Below are 25,062 nucleotides of genomic sequence, written 5' to 3'. Positions count from 1 at the left end.
CTCCTACAAGACATTTTATTTCAAATGCACTAGGTAAAGTAGAGACTAGACAAAAACCGTGGTAGGATTTTGTGTTTTTGCAGTGCAGGGTCACCTGGATTACAGGAGTTGAACTAGAGATTAAAAAAATTATCTGATCAGTTTATCTCATGACTTTCTTTGTGCTGTTTGGATCCTCCGGCTGTAGAACGGTGTGCTCTCTCTCTCTCTGTGGGTTTCGCCGGCCGTTCAGGCTGCAGACACACAGGGAGGGACTTCTCAGGAAACAGAAACTTTGAGTGACGGATCTGGTTTCCCAGCCCCCACACCTCCGCCCCCCTCCATCACCTCTCTCTGCTCGTCTTCTACCTCTGACACAACAACACGCTTCCCAGGCTGCTGCCAGCTTCAACCCTATGGGGGGACGATGGGGCTGTGGACGCTGCTTCTCCTGCTCCTACTCCTGGGTAAACTCACCTGCCTTCACTTCAAAACATCTCTGAACCTCTGTTGGACTTACTCGTTAAATTAACTCTGATTTGTTGATGCTCTTTAGCGTTTCTTATTTCCAGTAAATAGTTACATTTACTCACTTGAGTAACTTTAGAAAGATTTAGAAAATTATCATTTATAAGCAAATTCTAATATGTTAAGAAGCAAAATGAAAAAAATCATGTAAAATACGATGCAAAGTAACGGGTTCAGTAAAAATACACTTTTCCAATCAAACTTATACTAATGCTACAGAATATTAGGGCAGATTACAGGTTATTAAAAAACAGATTTTGTTCAAAACTAATTTCTTTATTGTCTGAAAAGTTGCTAAATATAGTATTACATACTAGTACTTCCTGTAATATTGTATATTACAGGAAGAATGCACCATAAACACCATAGGGTGTTAGGGTGTTCACTTGATCTTCAAATGGCAAAATGGGCTCAGCACACAGAAAAAAAAAACTAAAAACAAAGTTTATGCAACAGCAATTAGTCTCACTGCAACATAAACATACACAGCAGAGTGGCAAAGAGATTTACTTTTAAGAGTATTTTTACTGCGCTGTACTTTGAGTAAGTATTTCTACTCTTACTTGAGTAAAATTTCTGGATTTTCTACCCACTGAATAAAAAATAAACATGTTTTAACCAGAACTCCACCAGACACAGACACACACCTGCAGTTTTTAATGAAGTTTCATCAGTTTTTTTGCTGAAAAAACTGATTTGGAGACATTTTCTTTTGCCTTTTTGTTATTTATATGAATTATTGTCATTTTCATCTTTAAAATACCAAAATTTCCACTTTACTTTATATTCTTGGCCATCTGATAATGTAATTTTTAAATATTAAATGATTAATTTGATCAGTTAGTCAGCACTTGAGTAGACTTTCTACCAAATATGTTTTTACTCTTACTTGAGTAATTTCATGGGTGGCCACCTTTTACTTTCATTTCAGTAAAAATATGTTGAAGTAGTTCTACCTTTACTTGAGTACTGAATGAAAACCATGTTTTAACCAAACATTCACCAGACACAGAAACTCAGCTGGTGTTTTTGTCAGAGTTTCATAAACTTTACATTGAAATAAAATGATTTGGGATTTTGTTATTTTGTAATTATGTTATTTATATAAATTATCTTCACTTTTGTTCATAAAATACTCCAAATTTACACAAAACTTTACATTTTGGTCCATCTGATTATGCATTTTTAGATATTAAATGATAGATTTTTTGGTCAGACTTTCCACCAAATACTTTTCCACTCTTGAGTAACTTTTTGGGTGGATACTCTTTACTTTTATTTGAGCAAAAATATGTTGAAGTAGTCTACTTTTACTATTACTACAGTTTTTGGCTACTCTACTACCTCTGCTTATTGTTTTTTGATCAGAAGAAGTCTGTATTTTTGTTTTTGCGTGTTTTTTAAATGTTTCTCTGCATGTTTCTGCAGCAGTCTGCGTTTCCCTCCCAGCGCCGGCCAACGTTTCCATCACCTCCTACAACATGGAGCACATCCTGAGGTTCTGGCCGGACCTGCGGACCCCCCCAGACGCCCGCTTCACGGTCCAGATCCACAGAACCAGGTACGGCCCACAAACAAATTCACTGACCTTCTTCAGAAGTACAGCACAGAGTGACTCATTCTAATTTTAAAAGTAGGTTTAACGCCTAATTAGTGGATGTGTGAAGGTGTGACCATATTTGGAGTTTAACTTTCCTCCTTTGTTGTTGTTGCACCAACGGTTGCCAGGTAAAATAACCAGAGAAGGTTTTTTCCTGAGCGAATTTTCTGTTTCTTTTGGTTGAATTTCCAACACTTGGAGTATTTATGTCTAGTTTGTACCTTAAATATATTTTAGTTCAATTGAAATAAAGCAAAACTAACTTACAAGTAACTTTTTAGCAATACATGAGTTTGTTTTAAGTCAATAATTGCTTAATATTGAATAAAAAGTGCTGGTTATAAGTAACAAAATCTGCCAGTGGAGCAAAATATTATAATTTCTATTATGGGAAAAATGTCTAGTTCCTCTGGAAGATTATTTCACTTACAACCAGTATTTTTTAAATCAATAGTAGGGAATCAATTACTTAAAACAAGCTCCCAACTCTTGTTGAAAAGTTACCTGTAAGTTGTTTTTTTTTTTATTTAAAGTATACTAAAGTATTTCCTCAGGAAACTAGACCAACATACTTTTGTTCACTGGATTCAGATACGTCATGAAAAACCTTTGTGACGTATTTTTCACCACAAATTACAGCAGGAAGTGTAAATGTCAGTGTCGTTTTTCTGCTCCTTCCTGAAGAGTTTGAAAAAAAAAGTATACTTTTGCTGCTGATGGTACAAAGAATTACTAAAGGAATTTTGTCGAAAAAGAGGGAAAGCCCGGTCTTACTTCACAGCAGAAACTACATTCAGAGTTTGCATTTTGAAGGTTAGTTAAGAGTCTCTTTAGCTGATTTTGTCTCCTAGAGACATATAAAAATACCATTTTGCCACCAGAAGGTTCAATAATTACTTTAATGTGTTTGTTTGGGGTTCACATTTTCATCTGTTTTTGTTTGCATGTCTGATAAAAAGAGTGATGCTGTGGGCTCTCCATTAAATGGAGCCACAACTAGAAAGAATGTAATATACTTTATTGAGCAGGGGAAATTACGCATTTGTTCACAAGCTATTCAATCCAAAGTGTTGGATATTAGTCAATACAACATAACCAGAAGCAATATAAAATTTATATAAAAACAATAACAAGAAGTCATTTAAATATGACCAAAATATAAAATAAATAATCAGTAACATGGAAATATGTTACTCTATAAATGAGTCCAGGGATTGTGAAACATGTTGGCCTAAATATGTTTTCTGTTTATCTAAAAGTTGGTGTTTGTGATAAGTAAACTCTAAATTACTTACGAAATTGCATATTTTTACTAGATTTTTCGCCTACAGAGGTCGCCATTTTTTCACCGGCGAAATCCCTGGCCGATCACTGTAACCATTAGCAGGAGCTAAAGTAACTAGCTAGAGCTAGCGCGAAATCAAAACAAATTGAAAGATAACAAATAGATGTCTAAAAGTAAAGTTTTATAGCAAACCTAATATATCTGAGAAAATGTTTTGATCCTGATGCCTACCGTAAACAGCTTGAATTTCCTTTCCGGTTAGCATTTTCAACCTAGCAGCAGCACAAACATGACGGACTTTCGGCTCTCCCTCCGTCTGGTCCTCCTCATCTTCAATTCCCTTCTTCACATTTCTACATTTTCATCTGTTTCAACTCGCTTCGGTTGAAATTAAATGAGCTGAACGGAGTAAAAATGACTTTTCATGCTGGGCGGAGCTAGCGGTTTAGCGCCTAGAAGGCGTTCAGGATGCAAGGAGTTTCCATAGGAACCAGTCACTGAGCAGTTTTGTCTGGTTGTTATATTAATTAATGATCAGATTCTTCTTTTTAATATTAATCTACCAGGAAGTTGGTGAATGTTTGCGCTGAGACTTCATATGAGCTGTTTATGAATACTTCAGGTGCCTCAGAGTTTGTCAGGACACAGATCAAGACTTGCCTGTTAGGTGTGATTCTTTCACACAAACCAGATGATATCTTTCTGGATTTTTAAAATAATTTCCTCTATGTTTGTTTCCCTAAAATGAAACCAGTAAGCGGTAAACAATCCTATAATGTTTTTGACAAGGTTTAACTGGTTCCTGTTCAGAAAATGAGCTGAAACAATGTTATGACATCATTATTTAGGTCAAAGGTGAACATTTGAGTTGGGAATTTTTCCGTTGTGGGAATATTAATGTAAAATATCCATTATTTGAAAAATTAAATCTTATCATCTGATTAATACTGTTCACTTTAAGGCATTTTCTAGAGGAAGAAATTGTTGTAATCTGTTGTTTTCCCCAAATGAAGCCTTTATTTTTATAAATCTTAGACATTTTTGTAGGAATTTCTCACATAATTTCCAGGGATTTTTTCTTTTTAAAGTCCCAAACTGGTGAAATTCTGCACATGAACAGTCAAAAATAAGCATTACAAAGTGGGAATGATTTGTCTACACTGATGTGGAAGACTGAAATACTCCAGAAATGTGTATAACTGGTGCTTCTTTTCCAGATTTCTTTTTCATTTGAAATAATTATAGAAATGAACCTTTACCTAAATTGAGACAGCGTTTTTTAGAAGCTGACACTGAAAACTACACATGTAAGCAGGTGTTATGTTTGAGGTTTCTGAGCTTTGGTTTGGTTTTCGTTTCAACCAATCACCTTTCAGCAACATTTCAGGTGGTTTCGTCTCTCTGAGCCACCCAGTTTATCTAGATGGCAGTTTAATGAAAACAAATAATTTCAAGGAAATTTAGAATGTTTTCATTACAATCTGGCCCTATTTATACTAAATATAATGTTTAGAATAAGAAATGTTCTCCTAAATTTAGCTGAAGTCCTCATTCGAATTAACTTCTAATCACTAAGTCTGTTTTCTTTTTTAGGGCAGTTCAGGTCAATCCAACGTCAAAATGCGGATATTCCACAGTTAAGGAAAAAATTTCAAGCTTTAATTGAATCAATACATTATTTAGATCAACTTTTTTTGTAATTCTACAGCTAAAAATGTGATTTAAATAAAAAACGTTTTTTGTTTTAGACAAAATAAGAACCAGATTTGGATTCACAAACAGTTCTGTTGACCTGAAAAGCAACATAAAAGCAATCTGGTGATATCATTTTTACAAATTAAATTGTGTTTTGATCAGTTACTCGGTGCTTAATTCACCTTTATACCAAATATGTTTTTACTCTTACAGGAGTGATTTCTTGGATGGCTACTTTTGACTTTTAATTGAGCAAGAATATGTTTGTAGGTTTGTGTTTCTGTCTGGTGTATTTTTGTTTAAAATTTGTCAATTTTACTCAAGTCAGTGTAGCTATACTTCCAAATATTTTTAATCAAGTAGAAGTAAAAGTACATTTTTGCCAAAAAGTTACTTGAGGGGATGTAAATGAGTAAATGTAACTAGTTACTACCCACTGCTGAGAAACATACAGTATGCTTTTGTGTCAAAATTTTATTATTTTTTTTGTCTAAATATTTTTGTACATTTGAAATACGACAAATCTGACTTAAAAATAACTTTTCAGCAACATATACGAGCTTGTTTTACGTCAATAATTCCTTATTATTGATGAAAAAGTACATGTTCACTTTGAGTTTATTATATTCAGCTGGCACTGTGTTGTTACCTAGCAACCCAGGCCAAGCCCAGCCCGTTGCCTAGCGACTCAATCCTAGTTTCACAGGCAGATTATTTCACTTACATGTAAAAAAAAATGTCTCATTATGACTGAAATAATCTGCCAGTAGAACTAGTACTTTTTCATTATTATTAACATAAAACTTTTATGTCTTGCTGAAAAGCCACTTGTAAGTTAGTTTTGTTTTAATTCAGGTGTACAAAGATATTTACAATAGAAACTAGACAAAAATAAAACTTTAAGATTTTGTGATTTTGCAGGGGCGTGATCCAGAGAACAAATATGTAAATATGTCTCTTCCCAGAAAATAAAACTATATGATGCAACAAGTAGCTAAAACACATTTTCTATTTGTGAATGTGTTGTGGGATAATTCATACTCTGCTGCAGCCAATAAAACAATATGAAACAGTGAATGTGGAAATGAGTGGAGACACTCCATGTGAATTGGTAAAAGCTCAAGAGGTTTTTAAACATCCGCAGAAACATCAACATCCCTCGTTGCACTTTGATGTTTCCATTATTTCTCCACAGAGCCGCTCTTAAGTTTCATTTCTGTTTCTTGGAGCTCCTCTGACCGAGCGCTTTTCTTTCTGAGTGATTGTGAAAGTTTCATAAAAGCTGTGAGTTTCCTGCCTCGGCATTTAGGAAACATTAATATCTGTAGTGAGACACAGCAGCCCTCGCTCCGTTCTAACTGCCTGGTTGCTTTCTCTGTGTAGGAAGCAGCAATGGAAAACGGTGGCTGAGTGCGCCGAGCTGACGGCCGGACAGACTTGCAATCTAACCAGCAAACTAAAGGACACGTTTGGCTACTACGTGGCCCGAGTCCAAGCCTTCAGGACCAACCAGACCTCCAGCTGGACCACATCGAATCTGTTCCACCCTCTGGCAGACAGTGAGAGAACCGAACATCATCATACAGACCTGACATGTTTCAACAAAACACGTGATTATAGAAAACATCTGATTTATTGTTAGGATCATTTGTTTACCAATCATTTCGTAACATGATGGTACGATTTATCTGTTATTCCAACATAAATGACCATAAATTAATGCGTGATAGCAATTGCGAATATTATATACTGCAAAAACACAAAATCTTACCAAATAATTTGGCTTAGTTTCCAGTGCAAATATCTTAATGCAACCAAAATAAGACAAAACTAACTTATAACTGACTTTTCAGCAAGATATACTAGCTTGTTTTAAGTCAGCAATTCTTGAATCTTAATGAAAAGTATTACTTCCACTGGCAGATTAATTCACTTATAAAATGTGAAAATGTCTCGTTATAATTGAAAGAATCTGCCAATAGAACTAGTACTTTTTCATCATTAAGGAATTATTAAAACAATCTCCTGTGTTTTGATGGAAAGTTACTCATAAGTTAGTTTTGTCTTGTTTCACGTGTACAAAGATATTTACACTAGAAACTTGTCAAAAAAAAATACTTTATAAGATTTTGTGATTTTGCAGTGTAAACAGTAGAGTAGTTGGAAGTATAGGACTGTTACACCTTCATGACTTTACAGACTATAAAGCTAAAATTATAAGAAAACATCAACAACAGAGATATATTATTGAAAATATATGTTGGAACACATTCAGTTTCACAGATAGCGCTAATTAAATCTAACTATGTTTACATATTTGTTTACATATTTGTTTACCATCTGCTTTTGGTGTTTTTCCCATTACACATTAACATTTGTCCTTACTTTTAGTTTTTATTATGATTTCATCCCCGGTTTCTTTAATTTCTTCATCTACACATTTTGTATTTTAATCATATTATTTTGCATAATTTTTTTGTATCAAACCATTTTTTCAAACTTAACTCCCTTTTTTTACTGTAATCTGAACCCGGTTCAACCTTTATCATAGTAATATAGTATGGTGTCATCTGCATATAAAGTGACATTTAGAATGTTTGTAGCATTATGTATGTGATTTAACCACAATTTAAAAAGTTTTGAGCCAAGCAAAGAGCCTTGTGGTTCCTCTGACCTTAACAGTTTATTCTAAAATAAGGTGATAAAAATCTGCCAGTAAACGATTTAACTGTCCCTAATTTGACAATGTCAGCAGTTACACTATTAGTATTTCTCACATTTAAAGTGTAACTTGAGCTTTTCCTGAGTTTAAAGCCTTAAAGCAGATTTATGTCTTCTTCTCCGCAGCCGTTCTGGGACCTCCTGAGTTTTCCGTATCCGGCTGTGGGAACTGTTTGGTCCTGCAGGTCCGAGACGCCCCTGGGTCTCTGCTCTACCGTGAGGAGCTGAAGGACCTGCACACGGAAATGGAGCTGAACGTGAGGAGAACCAGAGACGGCGCCGAGGTGAGAGTTCCTGACAGAAATCCAGTTTATTTCCTCACTTTGGATGTGAATTTTCTTCAGGCGTCCCTCATTTGTGTTTCATCATCTTTGCTTTGAAAACTAATTTTTCTGGACAATCAAGTTAGTGCAATAAGTGATCATTTTGTTGTTTTGAACCCATTTTCAAGTTAAAAATGCAGGTAAGTTCACCCTCTCAACGATAAATACACTTTGATTTCTAATGAATATTTGATATTGGAACTGGACGACATTTTAAATGTCCAATATAAAGAACAAAACAACATATAAAATGAATACTGAAGTTTGTTTTATAAATCAGTCTGAATCCACTGTTTTTGCCTTTTTTTACATTTTAATCTCTAAAATTAATGAAAAAGGTTCAGCTAAAATAAACTGATACACCATGACTTAAGACAGACATTGTAATCTGTTGTTTGGTACGGAGGTACAGATTGGTGAATTTAACCGATGCTTTGGTGCATCTTTAGTTCTCTTCCTCTTTATTGTGATTGATTCAGGAATTGATCATTTTGCAACTTTACCTTTAATATTTTGTGTTTTTTTTATAATTTCACACCTTTTTCCTACCATTGTATTCAGTGTATTTCTCTATCAAAATAAAACATTTTGCATCATCCAAATGTTAATTGGTATTTGCTTTGATTAGAAGTAATTTAGATTCTCTCTAACTTGTTATCTGTGTTTACAGTGACGTCATGATAATCCACCAACGTTTGGGTTTTTATTATTGTTTTTTCTGTCTTACCAGACTGAATTGTGTCAAGTTTCTTTTCTTTCTATACATTCTGGTTTGGACTCTTGTGTTTTCCTCCTTGGTTTAGTTACTTTAGATTTGTGGTTCGGTTCCCTGTGTTTAGTTTTCTCCTTCTCTTTGCTTCCTGCTTCCTCTGTTTGGTCTCACTTGGTGTTGATGTTGCTCTCCTCTCCTCTTCAGTATTTCAGCTGCTTGGTTTTATTGTTTCTTGCTGTTTTGACACCATCTGAATTTGAACCACTTTTTCTGACAATGAGTTTTCTGGGCCATGTCTCTACCAGCTGAGTTTTCCTGCTTCGTTTTCTCCAGGATTGCCAAGAATGTATCTCTATCATGACTACAAATGCATGTGACTTTTTTCCTATTTTTTTTTTTCTTCCATTTAACAAATCCTGAAGGAAACAGAATGAAACCGGGTCGGATCAAATTGGCAACGCATAGTTACTTCTTGTTGATCTGTCACGTCTAATCCAGCTGAATATTTTATAATTTGGTGTCAAAATGTGAAAAAATGTGAAAATACTCCAAAGGTAAGAATATTCTTGCAATGTAGGAGATGTGACTCGATTCATAATCTGTCATATTTCTTATCAACTGCCCCAAACAAAACCCAATCAGTGGAAACCAGGTGTAATGTAAAACCTTTATGTAAAGTGGATGATATTTGAAATTCAGCATTTTTAAGCTATTTTGATAGAGAAATACACTGAAAGCAATGGTAGGAAACAGTTTGTTCATAGTTTCACAAGGAAAGCTGATGGGATCAAAATGGCAAAGCGTAGCTACTTCATGTAGCTAACATCTAATCCAGTTGAATACTTTGTAAGTTGTGGTTGTAATGATACAAAATGTGAAAATATTCAATTGGTGTGAATATTTCTTACAATTTACTGGCTGCGACTACAATCAGAAGTCATATCTCGTCATATTTCTTATCACCGGCCGAAAACAAACCCCAACCAGGTACAATGTAGAGCTAATATGTAGTTAAAACACACATAAAATTCAGCATTTTAAGCTATTTTAAAAGAGGGATACGCTGAACGCAGTGGTTAAATTGGTAAAAAAAAAAAAAATACAAAAAGAGGCTTTGTTTGTGGTTTCAGAGCAGGTTGGGATGAAATGGCAAAGTGTGGGTGTGAATACTTTAAACTGACTTTAAAGTGGAACCAGAGCCATTAATTTCTGCGTCTTTGCGGTTCTCTGACCTGTTTGTGATGAGCTGGGTTTGGTTTCTGGTTGTTTTCGTCCTCTCAGGGTATTTTACAGCCTTCATGTCATCATTCTGACGTTTCCCCTGTGGTTGTTTTCTCTCTTTATCATGTGATGTTTTTCAACTCATCTTAAGACCAGCTGATGATGTGTTGCTTTTTTTATTTTAGCAGAGCTCAAAGTTTGGTGATTTCACCAGCTTAAGAAATGTAAATAATAATAAAAATAATTTAAAACGGGCATGTTGATGATTTTGTTTAAATATTTTTGAGCTGATCAAACTGTGCTCTCAAACCAAACTGCAGTTTCTTTACTGAATAAACTGAAACTGAACTTCCAGTTTCAGTCTAACACCTCAGCAGTTGACTCCAGGTTATGCTTGACATTTCTGTGCACCAGGAAGTGATGCACTCCACCATTTCACAGAAGTTACAGGGAAAAAACTGGTTGCAAAAGACAATTAATTAATTAATTTTGGCGATGTCACCATATTTGAGACTTGCTGTGTACGTTTGAAGACGTCTTAACGTTTTTATTAAGGAATATGCATAATAAATTAATTGTTTTTTACCAAAATATTTGTGAAAATAATGTGTCAAAATGTGATTTTAGAGAAAGGAGGGAAAGAATTGCTTGCAGAAAGTTGGATTTTACCAAACTGAATTGTCATTTTCATACTTTTATTTTTACAGTTTAAATTTTATGATTATTTTGCAACTTTACCGAAATCGTGTTCTGCTTAGAGCAAAGTATTCCTCCAATAGTAACATTCGGTTGTTGTTCATGTGATTGGTGTGATGAGAAAAAAGTTTCCATTACAATTTTGTGAAAGAAACCAATTTCAATATGGCCAAAACTTTTTATTGAAAAATGTGTTTTTATTTTTAATTGGCACATTTCCCTTAAGCTAATTTATTTTTGAAATGTTAAATTGTGCAATTACATTGTTAATGGAAACATTTAATATTCTGATAAGGTAAAAAAAAAAAAACATCAAACACAATTTTGAAATGTTTCCATTACATAAGAAACCCAATTAAAATCACATGTGAATAAATTTGTTCATGCAATAAGTCGTCAAAATCATGCTGCGCCATCGTCTTCCAACTACTTCCTGTTCTCATTTTCATTGTTTCTGCCAGTAGTAACATCCTGTTGTGGATCATGTGATGCAAAAAATGTGTTTCCACTGTATTTTTGTGAAATAAACCAATTTTGATAAACCCTCGTCTTACCGGCAAAACTTTTTATTGAAAAACAAGGTTTTTTTTTTCAAAATTGCTGTTTTTCCATTAAGCTAATTTATTTTTGAAATGTCAAATTGCGCAATTACATGGTGAATGGAAACCCATTTAATATTCACAATAACTACAATTTTGCAATTGTGATGTTTTTGTTAAATAAGAAACCCAATACAAAATACGTTTGTTCAAGCGGTAAGTCATTAAAATCATGCTGTGTCATCATCCTCCAACTACTTCCTGTCGTCTTCCTCTTTGTAGTTTGCGTTAGTAGCAACATCCGGTTGTTGGTCACATGACTTCTGTGATGTGAATAAATTGTTTCCATTTTAATATTACAAAATAAACCAATTTCAATAAAGCAGTCAAAGCACCAAAACCTCCTATTGAAAAATGAGTTTTTCTAAATTATTGTGTTTCCATTAAGCAAATTTATTTTGAAAATGTCAAGCTGCGCAACTAATACAACTTTTGATCCTATTTCACTCCTCCTTTATGTTCTTCATCACAGTTTAGTTTTCTTTTCCAACCAGTCTTCCACATGACCATCTTCATCCTCTCTTTGGTGACATTTTGTCGTTTCCGTTCTGTGTTTCAGTTCAAACTGAAATCCCACCAGCAGGAGATCGTGATCTCGTACCTGCAGCCAGGTGTGGAGTACTGCGTCTCCATCACCTTCATGTCCTTCATAAACCGGAACAGCGTCCCCAGCGAATACCGCTGCGCCTTCACCAGTCCTCCTCCACCCCAACACACATGTACGCCTCTTCAAATGACGTTATTCCTGCATCTGAGTGTGAAACGTCTGATTAATTTGGCTGTTTTGATGTGAATATTTTGGGGTTCTGACTTGTCTCGTCCTGCCGTCCCTCAGTGTTCCTGGTCCTTGGCCTGTTGGGGGGGGTTACTCTTTTGTTGGTCATCGTCGTGGGCCGGTTCATCTTCAGCAGAAAGGTGAGCTTGGAATTACTGAGACGACACCTTAACAGGTCAGTTCACACGAAGAACACCCTGTTGGAATCAAAATGGCCGCTTTGGTTACTAAAGTAAGAATAACTCAGGAGGAGCTCAGAGGATCAGTCTCTGTTCGGCTGATTAAGATATTAGATCGCTTTATTTTTGTTTTAGTTCAGTAATGTAATGCTCAGAAATGCAGAACACAACATTTAGCATCTATTAGAAGTTGATGGAAATGTTTACATCAAAATTTCATTTAGTTTGTCTTGATTCAGTTTGTTGACTATCTGTAAACAAACTGATGTAAATTTATGTTCATTTTACCTGAATAAATATAAAAAATAGATAAAAAGTTGTTTTTGAATGATTACTCTATTTATTAAGGAAAAATAGCTTTCCAAGCCAACCGACTACTGACTGAATTTAATCAGATAACCTACAGTATATTTAATTGTATTTTATTTTGGAGAATTTAATTGGAAAGTGTTTTAATTTTACTGCTTTCTGCTGTAGTAAAATCCTGGATCATTTTTGACGTTAGTGATTTTTTTTTAAGTTTAGCATTGATAGAGAAGTGCAGTTAAACATCAATTTAGCCTTTTTTGTGCACCAGTTGGGAAAAATATGACTTTTAATCTGATCTCTTTGAGTTTAATGACGGATGTTGTGGTTAAACTTCGTTAAGTCAGCAACACAAACATCATTAAATGTGATATTTTTCTGTTTTTGTTGTTCTTTAGGTTAAAAATCTGCATCTGCCCTACATGAAGTTCAGTTCTCAGTCTTACACCTGCCTGAAGTCTTCTCTGACAGAGGAGGACGGCGTTACGACCTAAAGCATCCTGAGGAAACAGGAGTTCAGTTGCTTTGAGTTCCTCTACTGGAGGAAACCTTTTTTTTAACATTTACTTTTACAAGCGAGTTTTACTCAGGACTTCTAACCTCCTCACCTGCCAGAGGAGATTTTTATACAGTCACTGTAAAATAATCACTGTTAATCAGCTCAGAGGGTTTAATTTATCTTTTCTCACTGAGGTTTATTTTAATTTTCTTTGGTTAAAATATGTTTTTTTCCTTCTTCTTGAAGAAATTTCTGCCAGTGTGTTTTAACCCTTCAGTAACAGAATGTATGTTTAATGTGTAAAAATCTATATCTTATTATTTTGTTGGAAAAAAGTAAATGATTTATGGTTTTGCAAAAGGTACCTACACTTTTTTAAACCTGTGTTTTGGATTTCTGATACTAATGATGCACACCTGTAAAAGAATCTGCACAGATACAAACTGCTTTTGGGGATTATTAACAGGAAATGAGGTAAGAAGTCAATCATTTGGATCAATAATCCAATGATATTTAGACTCTGGTGAAAAATCTGAGCAGATTCTGATGAAAATGTGATTTGAGAAGATCCAAACTTTATATTCAGAAATATATTTTATTTGTTTATTAAGGCAATTCTTCTCGATGTCTGTACAGGAACACATTTCTGAGCCTTTTAATTGATTGTAAATGAAATAAAAATGTAATAAATTGTGAATTTTCCAAGTCTTTGTTTCATATATTTGTTTTTAAAATCATAACTTACTGTAAATAATTGGGGACACTTTATAATGTTGCAATAATGTATTAATTCATGTTACAGAACCCAAATGTTATTAGTAAGAACTTAGATATCTACTGAAGGAAGTTTACCTTGTAGCTAAACATTTAGCTTCAGACTAAATATTTATCTTGTTAACTAAATATTGAAGCTCAATATTTAGCTTGATAAGTAAATAAATATTGAGCTTCAAAATAAAGACTTGGCTTTCTAAAAATATATTTAATTCATAGCTAAATATCTTTAGAGGGTTAAATATTTAGTTTGAAAGTAAATATTCAGCATTTAATATTTAAATGGCAGCTAAATATTTGGCTACAAACTAATTGTTTTAGCAAACTAAATGTTTAATTTCATAATAAATAATAAATATTTAGCTTGATAACTAACTTATTTTAAAACTGGCATTAATAAATTAATACATAAATACTTTTAAAAACAAACCCACTTTTTAATATTTTTACAGGCTAAATAATCCAAATTATTGCTGTTAATTTTTGACTTTGCGACTTTATAGACACCTCTGTGTTTGACCTGAAATAAATTACGGTAACTTTTTGACGATATTCTACTAGGAAGCTTTTATTTCGAAAGGTTACCGTAAGGGTCCGTATAAGCGCGCAGCAGAAAGGAATCCGAGCTGCGAGCTGCCGTAACGTCGTGTTTCCTTGAAGTGAAAAGTGGCTGAGTTGACGTGAAACGTGACGTGTCCACGCTGAAATTATTAAACATTTGTTTCCGCGTACTTCCCCTCGCCTTTGTTGATGAATGCAAACGGGAACTTAATGAAACGGCGAGTTTTAAACGACCAACCCTGGGACGCTGCGCTGAAATCGGGACGCGCAGCGGCCGAACCGAACCTTCGGATCAACATGTCAGCCGCTGTTTTTGTTTTCATCCTGACACTTTCAACACTAAACGGAGGTAAAGTTCGGTTGTTTCTGTGGGTCAGTGAACGTATTACCGTAACTATAGACGAACAGTCGGATAATGGAGGACTTACTGTATGTTCTTCTGATTAACCTGTATGTGTTATTTTAGGGTTTTAATCGGTTTATTATTGATAGTTTTAAGGTGGACTGAGATATTGCAGTTTAATTCAGGTTTTTGTCCAAACGGATATAACACGTTCGGCCCGGACGGCCAGAAAAGTTCTTTATACATTTTTCTACTTAAGTCTGTTCTGGCTGCTAAGTCAACAGATTTGTTTATTTATTTTAAAAAACTATGAAAAATTACATCTATGTCACAAAAATTACACTAAAACCTATATAGATGGTCCAAAGTCCAAAGTGCGGCCCGGGGCCATATGTGAGTCATGGACTGATTTTTGTGGCCACTAACTTCAGTTCAAGAATAATATAAATTTGCTTCCTCAGCACAATGAAGATGAATCATTTTTATTTCTTATTTGGGGAAAATTATTACCAACAATTTTAGATTTTGCAATGGAAAATATTAGGTACAACTAAAAGTTTTCATGATGATTTTATAACCAAACTTGTAGCAACAACATATACCCAGTAACCTTTACTAAAAAGTTGACTTTAGTGCACCCAAATATTAATTATTATTTCAAATTGTTGCCACATTCCTTCTCTTTCTTTCTTTCTTTTTTTTTTGCCAGGGCAAATGTTTATCACCAAAGAAATATTCCTTTTATTTATTTTTTCATTTATTTTAATTTTTCTGTAACATGTAAAATGTTAGACAAAAACATCCAGAGTAAATATAAAGCTCTGGTTTTAAAAATCATTACATTAAAAGAAAAAGAAAAAGTCAGCCAACTTAGGCCCAATATTGGTTGTTCCACTTTTGGCAACATCAAGTGTTTTGTTGTTGACTTACCACCCAGAAACCACTTGCTGCAGCATTCTAGTTGATTGTGCAGCAGGTTCCACTTCTGCTTTTCAAAGATGTGTTGTTTCACAGTAGCACATTCCTTTTGCAGCCATTTTCATGTGTGAGTGTAAACGTTGAGTTATTTGTATTTAAAGTGACAAGACTCCCTAAAACAGCTCAAATAGGCAGAACTCTGCAGACTAAGATCTCATTATCTAACAATGATTTAATGCATAAAATATAATGAACATGCTTTGTATCTCATAGAAGTGTCCTAGCCTGTTCAAGGAAGCATAATAGAAAGTGGTAAATAATCAGATGTGAGCAGGAGAATCTGATGCCGTTCCTAACTTTGTTCTCGGGTCTGTGCAGTTGTATCAGGGGTCCTTAGGAGTCCCACCAATGTCCAGGTGACCTCCAGGGACCTGAACCTGATCCTGAGCTGGGATCCACCTGCAGAAGCACCCAGCGGATTGATCTACACCACCGAGTTAATGTACGTTTAACTACTATTCTCCTCTGAACGGAGCTTCCTCTGCAGGTGGCTGTTCTGGCTCAGCTCTCCTTGAAGGTTTTTCCAACTTGGAAGACTTGGCTTGACTTGGCTTTTTATCAAAAGCAAGGTTTTTCTCGAAACTGGCGTGGTTCCATTCAGTTAATTTATTTTCAAAATGTCAAATTACGCAATTATGTGGTCAATGAAAATGCAGCTACTGACTTGAACAGTCATCAAATGTCTGAGATGTAAAGTGGCTGGAATATTATTTTAAAAATCACATTTACCGTCATGGTGGAACTAAACAGGAAGAAAACGAAGAAAGCCTCTGTGCATGCAGATGTTTGTGTTGTTCTGCTTCTCTGCAGTGCTGCATCCTCTATTCTGATGTGCTGGTGTCAGTTTCCAGAAAAACTGCCTGCAGGGAGTTTCTGAATGTTTCTCTGCATCTTCCTTAAACAGAAAATGTGACAACTGAAAGTTGGAGTCGACTAGAAAATAAGTTTTTTGTCATGAATCAGGATTTTCTTCTGGGAAAGGAAGACGGCAGTCTCGTGTTATCGAGCAAACATGTTTACGACAATCAGCCAGAATAATACTTCCTTGTTTACAGCTAACGGTTCGCACGAGTCGGTGCGGATCACTTTGTGCATTTCCATTGTGAAATACAACTAACATGTTTCACACCATTGATTGAGTTGTATGTCCATGGGACATTGGTACAGTTTGGGTTGAACCTTGCCTGCCCCGTGAAAGTCCAACCTGTGAGAGTCCTGAATACGCCAGACCATAAAATGTTTTACCGCTCAGTGGAGAACGAGGCATGAGACCAACTGATATCAGGAAATCCCCCTTACTTTTCTCCTAATGATCTTCTCTGGATCACTGAAGTTTTCTGTGGGATCTGACTCCGATATATCAGGAGCGGATCTTGTCCAGTCCTGTAAGTTGGGAGGCGGAGTCTCCATGGATCTGACGCTTCTATCTAGAACATCGATTCGACTGAGATCTGAAGAATTTGGAAGCCAAGAGAATACCTCAAACTGGCTGTTGTCTTCTTCAGACCATTCAGGAAGCCTTAGCCCTCCACTTCTGACTTTATCAATTTCTTTAATCATTGAGGAAAACTTTTACCTACTCATCTCTCCAGTATCACTTCACCTCATTGAAGTTTTCGCAGCTCTCTAGAGGTTCCACCACAGCGTTTCAATCAGGCTGAGGTCTTGATGTTCACCAGGTCATTGCAGAACCTTTATTTATTTCTTGTTCAGCCATTCTGTTGTAGATCTGCTGTTGTCTGATCTACTGAGGAGATCAGAGTTGACTTAGTGAATGCAGACTGCCCTGGTTGTAAAACAGACCTAAATCTTCTTCAAACATGGTGATGTGTATTGTAGCCAAACATCTACTTTGGTTCCAGCTGTCCCAATAACATTGTTCATTCAGGTGCAGCTTTGCACAGAGTCGTATGACCGTAACCCTTAAATACAAACCGTCTATTTAAGATTCATCATTCTACAAGAAAGGCAGTCTTTTCAAGACTATTATCTCAGACTCTACTGGTCTTAGTTAGCAGAGGAGCAGCACTAGTTGCTCCTCTGAAGTCATTGTTAATGTCTTCTCTTATTGCCGTTGAATTTGCAGAACAGCAAAGTTCACCTTCTGCAGAGGCGATCAGTTAATCATCTGATCGGCCGCACATGGTTGCTACCTCAAATCTTAAATCCACTGAGAGTTGTGAGGATGGATTTAGCTTCTCCCAGAACTGTATTGGCAGCCGCTGTTGTCAAATTGGTTATTAAACCGGCTCCTTAGCTTTGACTAGTTGTCCATTATAAATGCTTGTTTTATGATTTGTTTGCTTTTTTCCTGTCATTATCAAACTGTGTGTCCTTTTTATCCCTTGTTTTGTCTCAGGAGTTCTATTGGAAAACACAATCCAGGCTGCGTGAACATCACAACCTTTCAATGTGAGCTCAGCAATTTTGGCATCAGTCCGTATGGGACATACATTGGGAAAGTCCGGGCTCTGCTGGGAGAAGAGGCCTCAGCCTGGGCAGAGAGTAAAACCATCACTTTGGATATAGATAGTAAGTCTTTAACACACATACCCCAAAAGTTCACCTAAGCATCGGTTTTAGATCTGGCAACAAAAGCGATTGGTGGTGCATGTTTCCAAGCAATCCAGAAATGAATTCTGATCTTTTTCTCTGCAGCCCTGATCAGTCCTCCCAGCGTGTCGCTCTTACCCATCGGTCAAACTCTGGAGATCAGCATTAAGGAACCAGAGTTTTATACATCTTCTCTGAGGAGTGTGTACAGCAAAGTCAGCTACAACATCACCTACTGGAAGGACGACCAGGAGATGATGCAGGTTAAATCGGTTCATGGAAAACCCGAATGTTGATCAGGTTACTGAGTGCATGTGAATTCAACACCAACAGGCTGAAGGTGCAGCTGTTTGTCTGGCTGATTAGACTGATAGAAATGGCCCTCTGGTGCCACCTGCTGGATTTTTAGAGAAACAACAGCAGTTGATCATCAGCATGTCCATCAATCCGTCTCATCATTGATTGATTGATTGAGCGATCAATCTGCCTTCATTGATCCATCCATTCATCTGCCTGTCTATCATCCATCCATCTCATTATCATTTCATTCAATTGTATCTTTATTAATGCATTTGTTCTTTCATTGATTGATCAATCAATCTGCCTAACTACTCGTCCATCCACCAATCCATCTATTCATTCATTCATTCATTCATTCATTCATTCATTCATCCATCTATCCACCATCTATCCAATTATATCTCCATTCATCATTTGGTCTGTTCATCCATCCATCTCTTTATCCATCCACCCATGGAAGATTGGTTTTATTGATCATTACCTGGTCTCCTCTACCAGTCTGAGGATGCTTCAAACTGACTGCCTCTCTGTCACCCCCTGCAGGAGAAAACCCTCAGCAACATCCGCCAGGACCGGGTCATTTTAGATGAACTGGATCCCTTGACCAAGTACTGCGTACAGGTCCGCATCATCACCCTCAGAAACAAGAACCCCAGCGAGCCCAGCGGCGTCCTGTGTGAGAGGACCGGCGACACTGGTACCCTCTTTGTGTTTGACAGTAATCAGTGAGGAAGTCCATAAGGACAGAACAGGGACGCAAGTTATCAATTAATGAGTTGATCTACAGTTGATTGATCTTATCAATTGATTGACTAATTGATAAGCAGCTATTTTCTTAACAACATGAGTTTTTTCTTATAAGAGGTATTCAACCCTCCTTCATAAGGGCTTAATTTTTCACTATATGCTGCATTTAAAACTAGGTGAAAGTGAAACTTAAGAAGCTTGTCGAGTGTTTATATTTCAAAACAGAAACGCATAAAGTACATTTTGCATCCCACACCACAGCGTTTCTCTTTCCAGTGCCAGCACTTCTATCTTTGTATATCAACTTAGTGGCGCCCTCTTCTGGGTGGAGGCCAAGCTACAACATTGAAAGAAGGTCTAAGAAGCAGACCTTGTTATTGATAGATTATTTGGTCTGATCCCCCAACAGGAAACAGATGGACATATCCAGTCAGCTTGGCGTACCTCAAGCACCACGCCTGATTGGATGAAACTAACATCTGTCATTCGATGTTTTCTTTTTGAAAGTATTGTTAGCTTACTTCTCTGACATCGAACTTTCCTGTATTATTATTTTTATTTAGTTTCAACAGCTTGCTGTTGTAATCCAGAGTATTAGAAGACTTGGGGTTGGTTACACTTTAGAAAACTGAATGACTGTGACTGTGTGTCACACCAAATATAGCCAAACAAACACACATAATGCTGTTGAGAAACATTCCTATTTGTAATATGCTTATTTAGGACACCAATCACAAAGATTGTGTGTGTACCGTGTGTGACTTGTATCAATAAACTTCACACTAACTTTATTTTATGACTGGTATTTATTGATGTTTTCACTGAACAAACAGTGGAGCAAATAGTAAAATTATGAATCCTGACAGTTATGACTCTATGGGCTCTTTGCACCTCAACTTCCGCGTTCGGGGAAAAGCGGCTCAATCTTTTCCGATCTATTGAAAAAGGCTCTTTACACTGAGTGTTTGCAGGGCTTGTCCAAGGTAACAATTAATGATGTACATCGATCCGAAGCCCCTACAATAAGCTGGAGAAAGGTTTTAACATGTTCGCCTCGTTATACACAGATACGAAGGTGACTTTTACTTTCTTTAAACTTTGTGGCTAACATTAGCTTTAGCTTATGCTAGTAGCCAATATTCTAGGACATTTTTCTTGTAAAAATGTGCTATTTTTTCATCATTCTAATGGACAATGTTTTTACCTTGTTTTCAAGTATATTACCTGCGTTTATTGTCGTTAGTGTCAGAGACCAAGTAACGGGGATTTTACGGTTCAGGCTTTTTGCTTTTGAAGCTTGAGGAACAACGAGCCCATAGCTTAACAGTAGAGCAGCTCTGGTGTCGGAGTTCTAGTTCAGCTGATGGTTCAGGTTCAGAGTTGTTGCTTTTAGAAAAATATGGCCGTGTTCCTTAAGGTCTCTGTGTTATTTCACTTTATTAGTTTTGCATGTTTCTTGTGAAGCAGGACGGTGTTTACAGCAGTGTGTACAGGCGGATCAGTAGCTCGGCTGTCTGGCTCTGGTCTGCTCTCTCGTTCCCGTACACTCGCTCTTTCAGGCTGAATAGAGAAGTGATTCCATGGAAATAACACAGGAGGCTCCTTTACCTTCTTCTTTAGGCTGAAGAAGTTGATCCGGAGTGAAGTGACGGCTGTAAACTTTGCTGTGCGGCGTTAGCTTTAACTGGTAGCCACGAATATTCACAAGCCACCGTCTTCTTAATTCAGGGTCGTTTGGAAATCCATGAAAACTTAAAAGCCCATTATATTAGGAAGACAGCAATGTTCATAGTATTGTTTTATTTGCGTGTGAAATACGACTTTGTCTTTTGTAGCTGTCATGGTAACTCAAAGCGGAAAAAAGAGCCGCATTTGCGCATGCGGTTGTGACGTCAGCGCGGCAGGTGCAAAGAGCCCATTGGGGGGAGGTTAAACGTTAGAATGATTAATGACAACAAAAAATCTAAGCTTTCATCATAAGAAATTTATCACAATGCATGATAAACCATATGATGAATCCCTACCCCTAAACCTGAGTAAAGTGGAGTTTGTTCTAATTTCATGTTCAGAGGTGGAAAAGTTCTCCAGACCAATCACAGTCTCTGTTTCAGACAACTCTCCGATGGTTGCAGCTGTGATCGTATGTGTCGTCATCGCAGTGGCTGTGGTTATGACAGTGTTGGCCGTAGTGAAATGGAAAAGTATTTCCCATTTCTTATGGCCAAAGGTTTCTCTTCCACGGCACTTTGAAAAGGTGCGACTGCTTTCAGAATTTCTGCCTTGGATTTAAGATTGATGTAATCTAACATCGCGCTTCTTTCTGCTTCCCTAGTCTCTGCTGGACACACCAGAGTCCTCTGTTTATTTAATCACGCAGCCCACGGAGGAGATCGCCCTGGTGAGCGTCGTTACAGTCGAGGAAGGCAGCCCTGAAAGGACAAAAGAGAGCAGCTACAACAAACAACTAAATGGCACAGTAGGGGATAGCTGTCTACCCGGAGATTAGGTCTACATCAGCGGTTGATGTGACCGCAGACGACCACAAAGACTCCATAAAACGGAAGATTTTGATTTTCACAAAGACCCCTAAACAATGTGATTGTAGACGGATATATGCCGTCATCCTACAAACTGTTTGTTTACTGTACCTATATTATAACTAGCTGTGTTATGGTGACATAAAATGTCACATGCTGCATGGTGTTTTTGGAAGACGTGAAAGTAGTTTTCTGGGAAAATTATTTATAAACATGTAAAACTGAAGAAGTTTTCACAACCAAACATTACTAATTTAACTTTTGGTACTTTTACCAGCCCAGAGATGTTCAAAACCAAAGCTGAACTGGTTGGTTGATCTGGTTTTATGGTGTACTACTGAACTACAGAGTCTGTTTACTACGGTGGCCCTGAGGTACAAACCACTTAAACAAATTCAAAAACACAACAACATTAATGGAGCACAAATACAACTTACAAAAATACTACATTAACAAAACGGAACAGGTATGTCTCAGCGTGAGACCTGAGAAGTCGCTGATTGGACAATAGGCATGAATACGAGTCCTCCTTCCGTCGTCGCCATCTTGAAAGTGGCGGTGGAGTTTCAACCGTTTTACAGTACAAAGTGGACCCACTGCCTTTACCTTTCACGGGTAAGAATTAAAGATAATAATGTAAATTTACGAGCAGAATTTCCTGACTTTGTGGCCAGTACTGTGCATTTCCGTGGTGAAACAAACTTCTAAACAACAGAGAAATATTTCCTTTGTAACTAAATTGCCCCAGTTAACTACTCTGATTATTGTATTAGCTTAGCAAGCTTTTTTTTTTATACTGTGTTGTTTTTCTCTGAGAAAACCTGTAACTGGCGCTTTTGCCGTTTGTTTATTGTTGCCATGGTTACCTAGAAGCGCGCAAGACAAGTCGCTGTTTGTGGTCAAACATGGTTACTTTAAGGTAGTTGTCTGCAAGATGTTTGTTATAATTTATGTCGATTAAAATAATTTGTTTGATATACCCAGGGGCGCAACTACATATTTTTGAGGTGGATGCGAACATCATCATTGTAGGCTAGCTTAAGCTAACCTGAATATTTACAACTCTCTTGTTGATACACTGACATTTCTTACCTTCTGTCTTTCAACCACTTTGAAAAGCTTTTCTTCGTCTCTCCAACATCTTTATCCTTCCCCCTCTTCCGTTCACCTGCAAGTTGCCGGGAGGTTCGGCGTGCAAGCCAGCATGTGGAGGGGTTTAAATAAATTAGAAGATTGTCTAAAAGTTTTATTTGAATACTTGAGTTAGAAAAAGTAAACTCATTTATATATTTGATTTATGTAATACGTTATTTTTATTATCTTGACAAAATGTTGAAGGGTACGCCACAAAGCTCTATATGCAAGCGTGTTAATGGAAAGTTGAGTGGAAGAAAGAAAGTGTGGTAGGACAATGTGCACAACTGTCTAGGACAATTTTGTCAGGATTGTGAAACGAAGCCCAGTAAAGAATTTGGGAGAGATTCAGAAGGTGTTGACAACCACTGGAGTCTCAAGAGACATACAAAGTTAAATTCAATTTGAATTCAAGAATACATTATTGATCCTAAAATTAAGTAAAATATGGTTAAATATCATGTTATTCAAGGTTCTTCAAGTGGTTGTTAGGAAGGATCTCTTGTAGCAGTCTGCATTACAGCAAACTTGATGAAGCCTCTGACTGAAGACTCTTAGTCGTAAAGTAATCTGACAACATCATGAGCGTCACACTTGGGATATAAAGTTGCCCAGTTGTCTTTATAGATGAAAATACATTTTGACTTTAATTTGGGAATTAAGGTCCCAGAACCTAAAGGAAAAGTGTGGAGGCACAGAATCGACCGTGCTTGAAGTCCAGTGTGAAGTTTATTCCACAGTCAGAGAGGATTTGGACAGCAACGCCATCCGCTGTTCATGTCCACTTTGTTTTTATCAAATATAAAGTCAGAAAAGCCATCTACCAGGGAATTTACTGCACTGCTGTCAGCTTAGTCCACTTTATAATTCAACCAGGTCAAATTCATCCAAACCAGTTTTTGTCTGGTTTGGTCTAAATTCAGTTTAAATCAATTCAATTCATTTGAACAAAAAAATACTTAGATTAAGATCCAGTCACAATTTTAGTTCATCACTGTTATAAACTGATTAGTGGATATAAATGAAGCCCATCTGATTGTTGATTTACCAACAATTTCTACATCTAAAGCACGGGGCGACTGTGGTGGAGAACAACTCCCTTTCAACAGGAAGGAACAGCAGTATGAGCGTTGTGACTGTACTGTGATCGGCTGAGGGTTGAGAGGACAGAGCAGACAGAAGCACAGGTCCAGGATTACAGTCAGAGCCGTAGGCGTAGGAACCGGGGAGAACTGGAGGGGACATTATAGTACCCTAGACCGTTACTTGGTCTCTGACACTAACGACAATAAACGCAGGTAATATACTTGAAAACAAGGTAAAAACATTGTCCGTTAGAATGGATGAAAAATGTTTAGATACTTAAATAGCACATTTTTACAAGACAAATGTCTAGCATAAGCTAAAGCTAATGTTAGCCACAAAGTTTAAAGAAAGTAAAACTCACCTTCGTATCTGTGTATAACGAGGCGAACATCTTGAAACCTTTCTCCAGCTTATTGTTGGGGCTTCAGATCGATGTTCATCATTAATTGTTACCTTGGACAAGCCCTGCAGACGCCCAGTGTAAAGAGCCTTTTTCAATAGATCGGAAAAGATTGAGCCGCTTTGCCCCGAACGCGGAAGCTGAGGTGCAAAGAGCCCAACAGTTCAGAGTTTCTCATAAATCCTTTATTGTCACTATTTAAATATCATATTCATTGTTCCAGGTAGGGGAAGTCATGCTTTGCTGCATTTTACAATGAACTTAAGTTTTATATCCAGACTATCAAAGACAGAAAATAGCTATTAAAACAATTGAACTCTGTACTGCTTTGAATGAACAGTTGGGAACCGAAGCCCCGTAGCTTTTTCTTCATCTTGAATATATTTATCTGTATTTGTTTTTTTCTGGAGGCAGAACAAATGTTTCACTCTGTCGTTGTACAGTGTGTCTGTGAATAAAGTTTTAAAAAAAAACACCCCCCCCCCCGCCTCCCCCACACCCAACAGACTTCTTGTGGCTTTGATGTCACAG

General features: G+C 36.7%; 2 protein-coding genes across 4 annotated transcripts; both read left to right on the top strand.

The window, feature by feature from the left end:
• Positions 1–308: 308 nt before the first annotated feature.
• On the top strand, positions 309–13,824 carry LOC116722555 (interferon alpha/beta receptor 2-like). 3 transcript variants are annotated; one of them, XM_032566711.1, is made up of 7 exons: positions 309–446; positions 1,939–2,068; positions 6,471–6,646; positions 7,935–8,092; positions 11,919–12,078; positions 12,195–12,274; positions 13,018–13,824. In XM_032566711.1, the coding sequence occupies exons 1-7, from the start codon at positions 407–409 to the stop codon at positions 13,111–13,113; spliced, it is 840 nt and encodes a 279-aa protein (XP_032422602.1). In that variant the 5' UTR covers positions 309–406; the 3' UTR covers positions 13,114–13,824. The 3 variants fall into 3 exon arrangements, with proteins under 3 accessions (XP_032422602.1, XP_032422604.1, XP_032422601.1); XM_032566713.1 differs by having other exon boundaries at positions 317–446; positions 1,936–2,068; positions 12,195–12,309; XM_032566710.1 differs by having other exon boundaries at positions 318–446; positions 1,936–2,068.
• A 701-nt stretch (positions 13,825–14,525) lies between these two features.
• LOC116723516 (interleukin-10 receptor subunit beta-like) lies at positions 14,526–22,890 on the top strand. Its single transcript, XM_032568525.1, has 7 exons — positions 14,526–14,802; positions 16,093–16,216; positions 18,134–18,306; positions 18,433–18,590; positions 19,171–19,324; positions 21,486–21,628; positions 21,707–22,890. Exons 1-7 carry the CDS (start codon positions 14,643–14,645, stop codon positions 21,878–21,880), a joined length of 1,086 nt encoding a protein of 361 aa, XP_032424416.1. The 5' UTR covers positions 14,526–14,642; the 3' UTR covers positions 21,881–22,890.
• The last annotated feature ends 2,172 nt before the right edge of the window (positions 22,891–25,062 follow it).

The sequence above is a fragment of the Xiphophorus hellerii genome, chromosome 7, assembly GCF_003331165.1.
Source record: "Xiphophorus hellerii strain 12219 chromosome 7, Xiphophorus_hellerii-4.1, whole genome shotgun sequence".
NCBI classification, from domain to species: domain Eukaryota; kingdom Metazoa; phylum Chordata; class Actinopteri; order Cyprinodontiformes; family Poeciliidae; genus Xiphophorus; species Xiphophorus hellerii.
The sequence above is the reverse complement of the archived record's forward strand: the minus strand, read 5'-3'. Positions and strand labels throughout refer to the sequence as shown.

Coding starts and splice junctions, on each gene's coding strand:
- LOC116722555 (XM_032566710.1), top strand. CDS start 407: ATGGGGCTGTGGACGCTGCTTCTCCTGCTCCTACTCCTGG. Junction 8,093..11,918: donor GAACCAGAGACGGCGCCGAG/GTGAGAGTTCCT, acceptor TCTGTGTTTCAG/TTCAAACTGAAATCCCACCA. Junction 12,079..12,194: donor TCCTCCACCCCAACACACAT/GTACGCCTCTTC, acceptor GCCGTCCCTCAG/TGTTCCTGGTCCTTGGCCTG.
- LOC116723516 (XM_032568525.1), top strand. CDS start 14,643: ATGAATGCAAACGGGAACTTAATGAAACGGCGAGTTTTAAACGACCAA. Junction 19,325..21,485: donor TGAGAGGACCGGCGACACTG/GTACCCTCTTTG, acceptor TCTCTGTTTCAG/ACAACTCTCCGATGGTTGCA. Junction 21,629..21,706: donor TTCCACGGCACTTTGAAAAG/GTGCGACTGCTT, acceptor CTGCTTCCCTAG/TCTCTGCTGGACACACCAGA.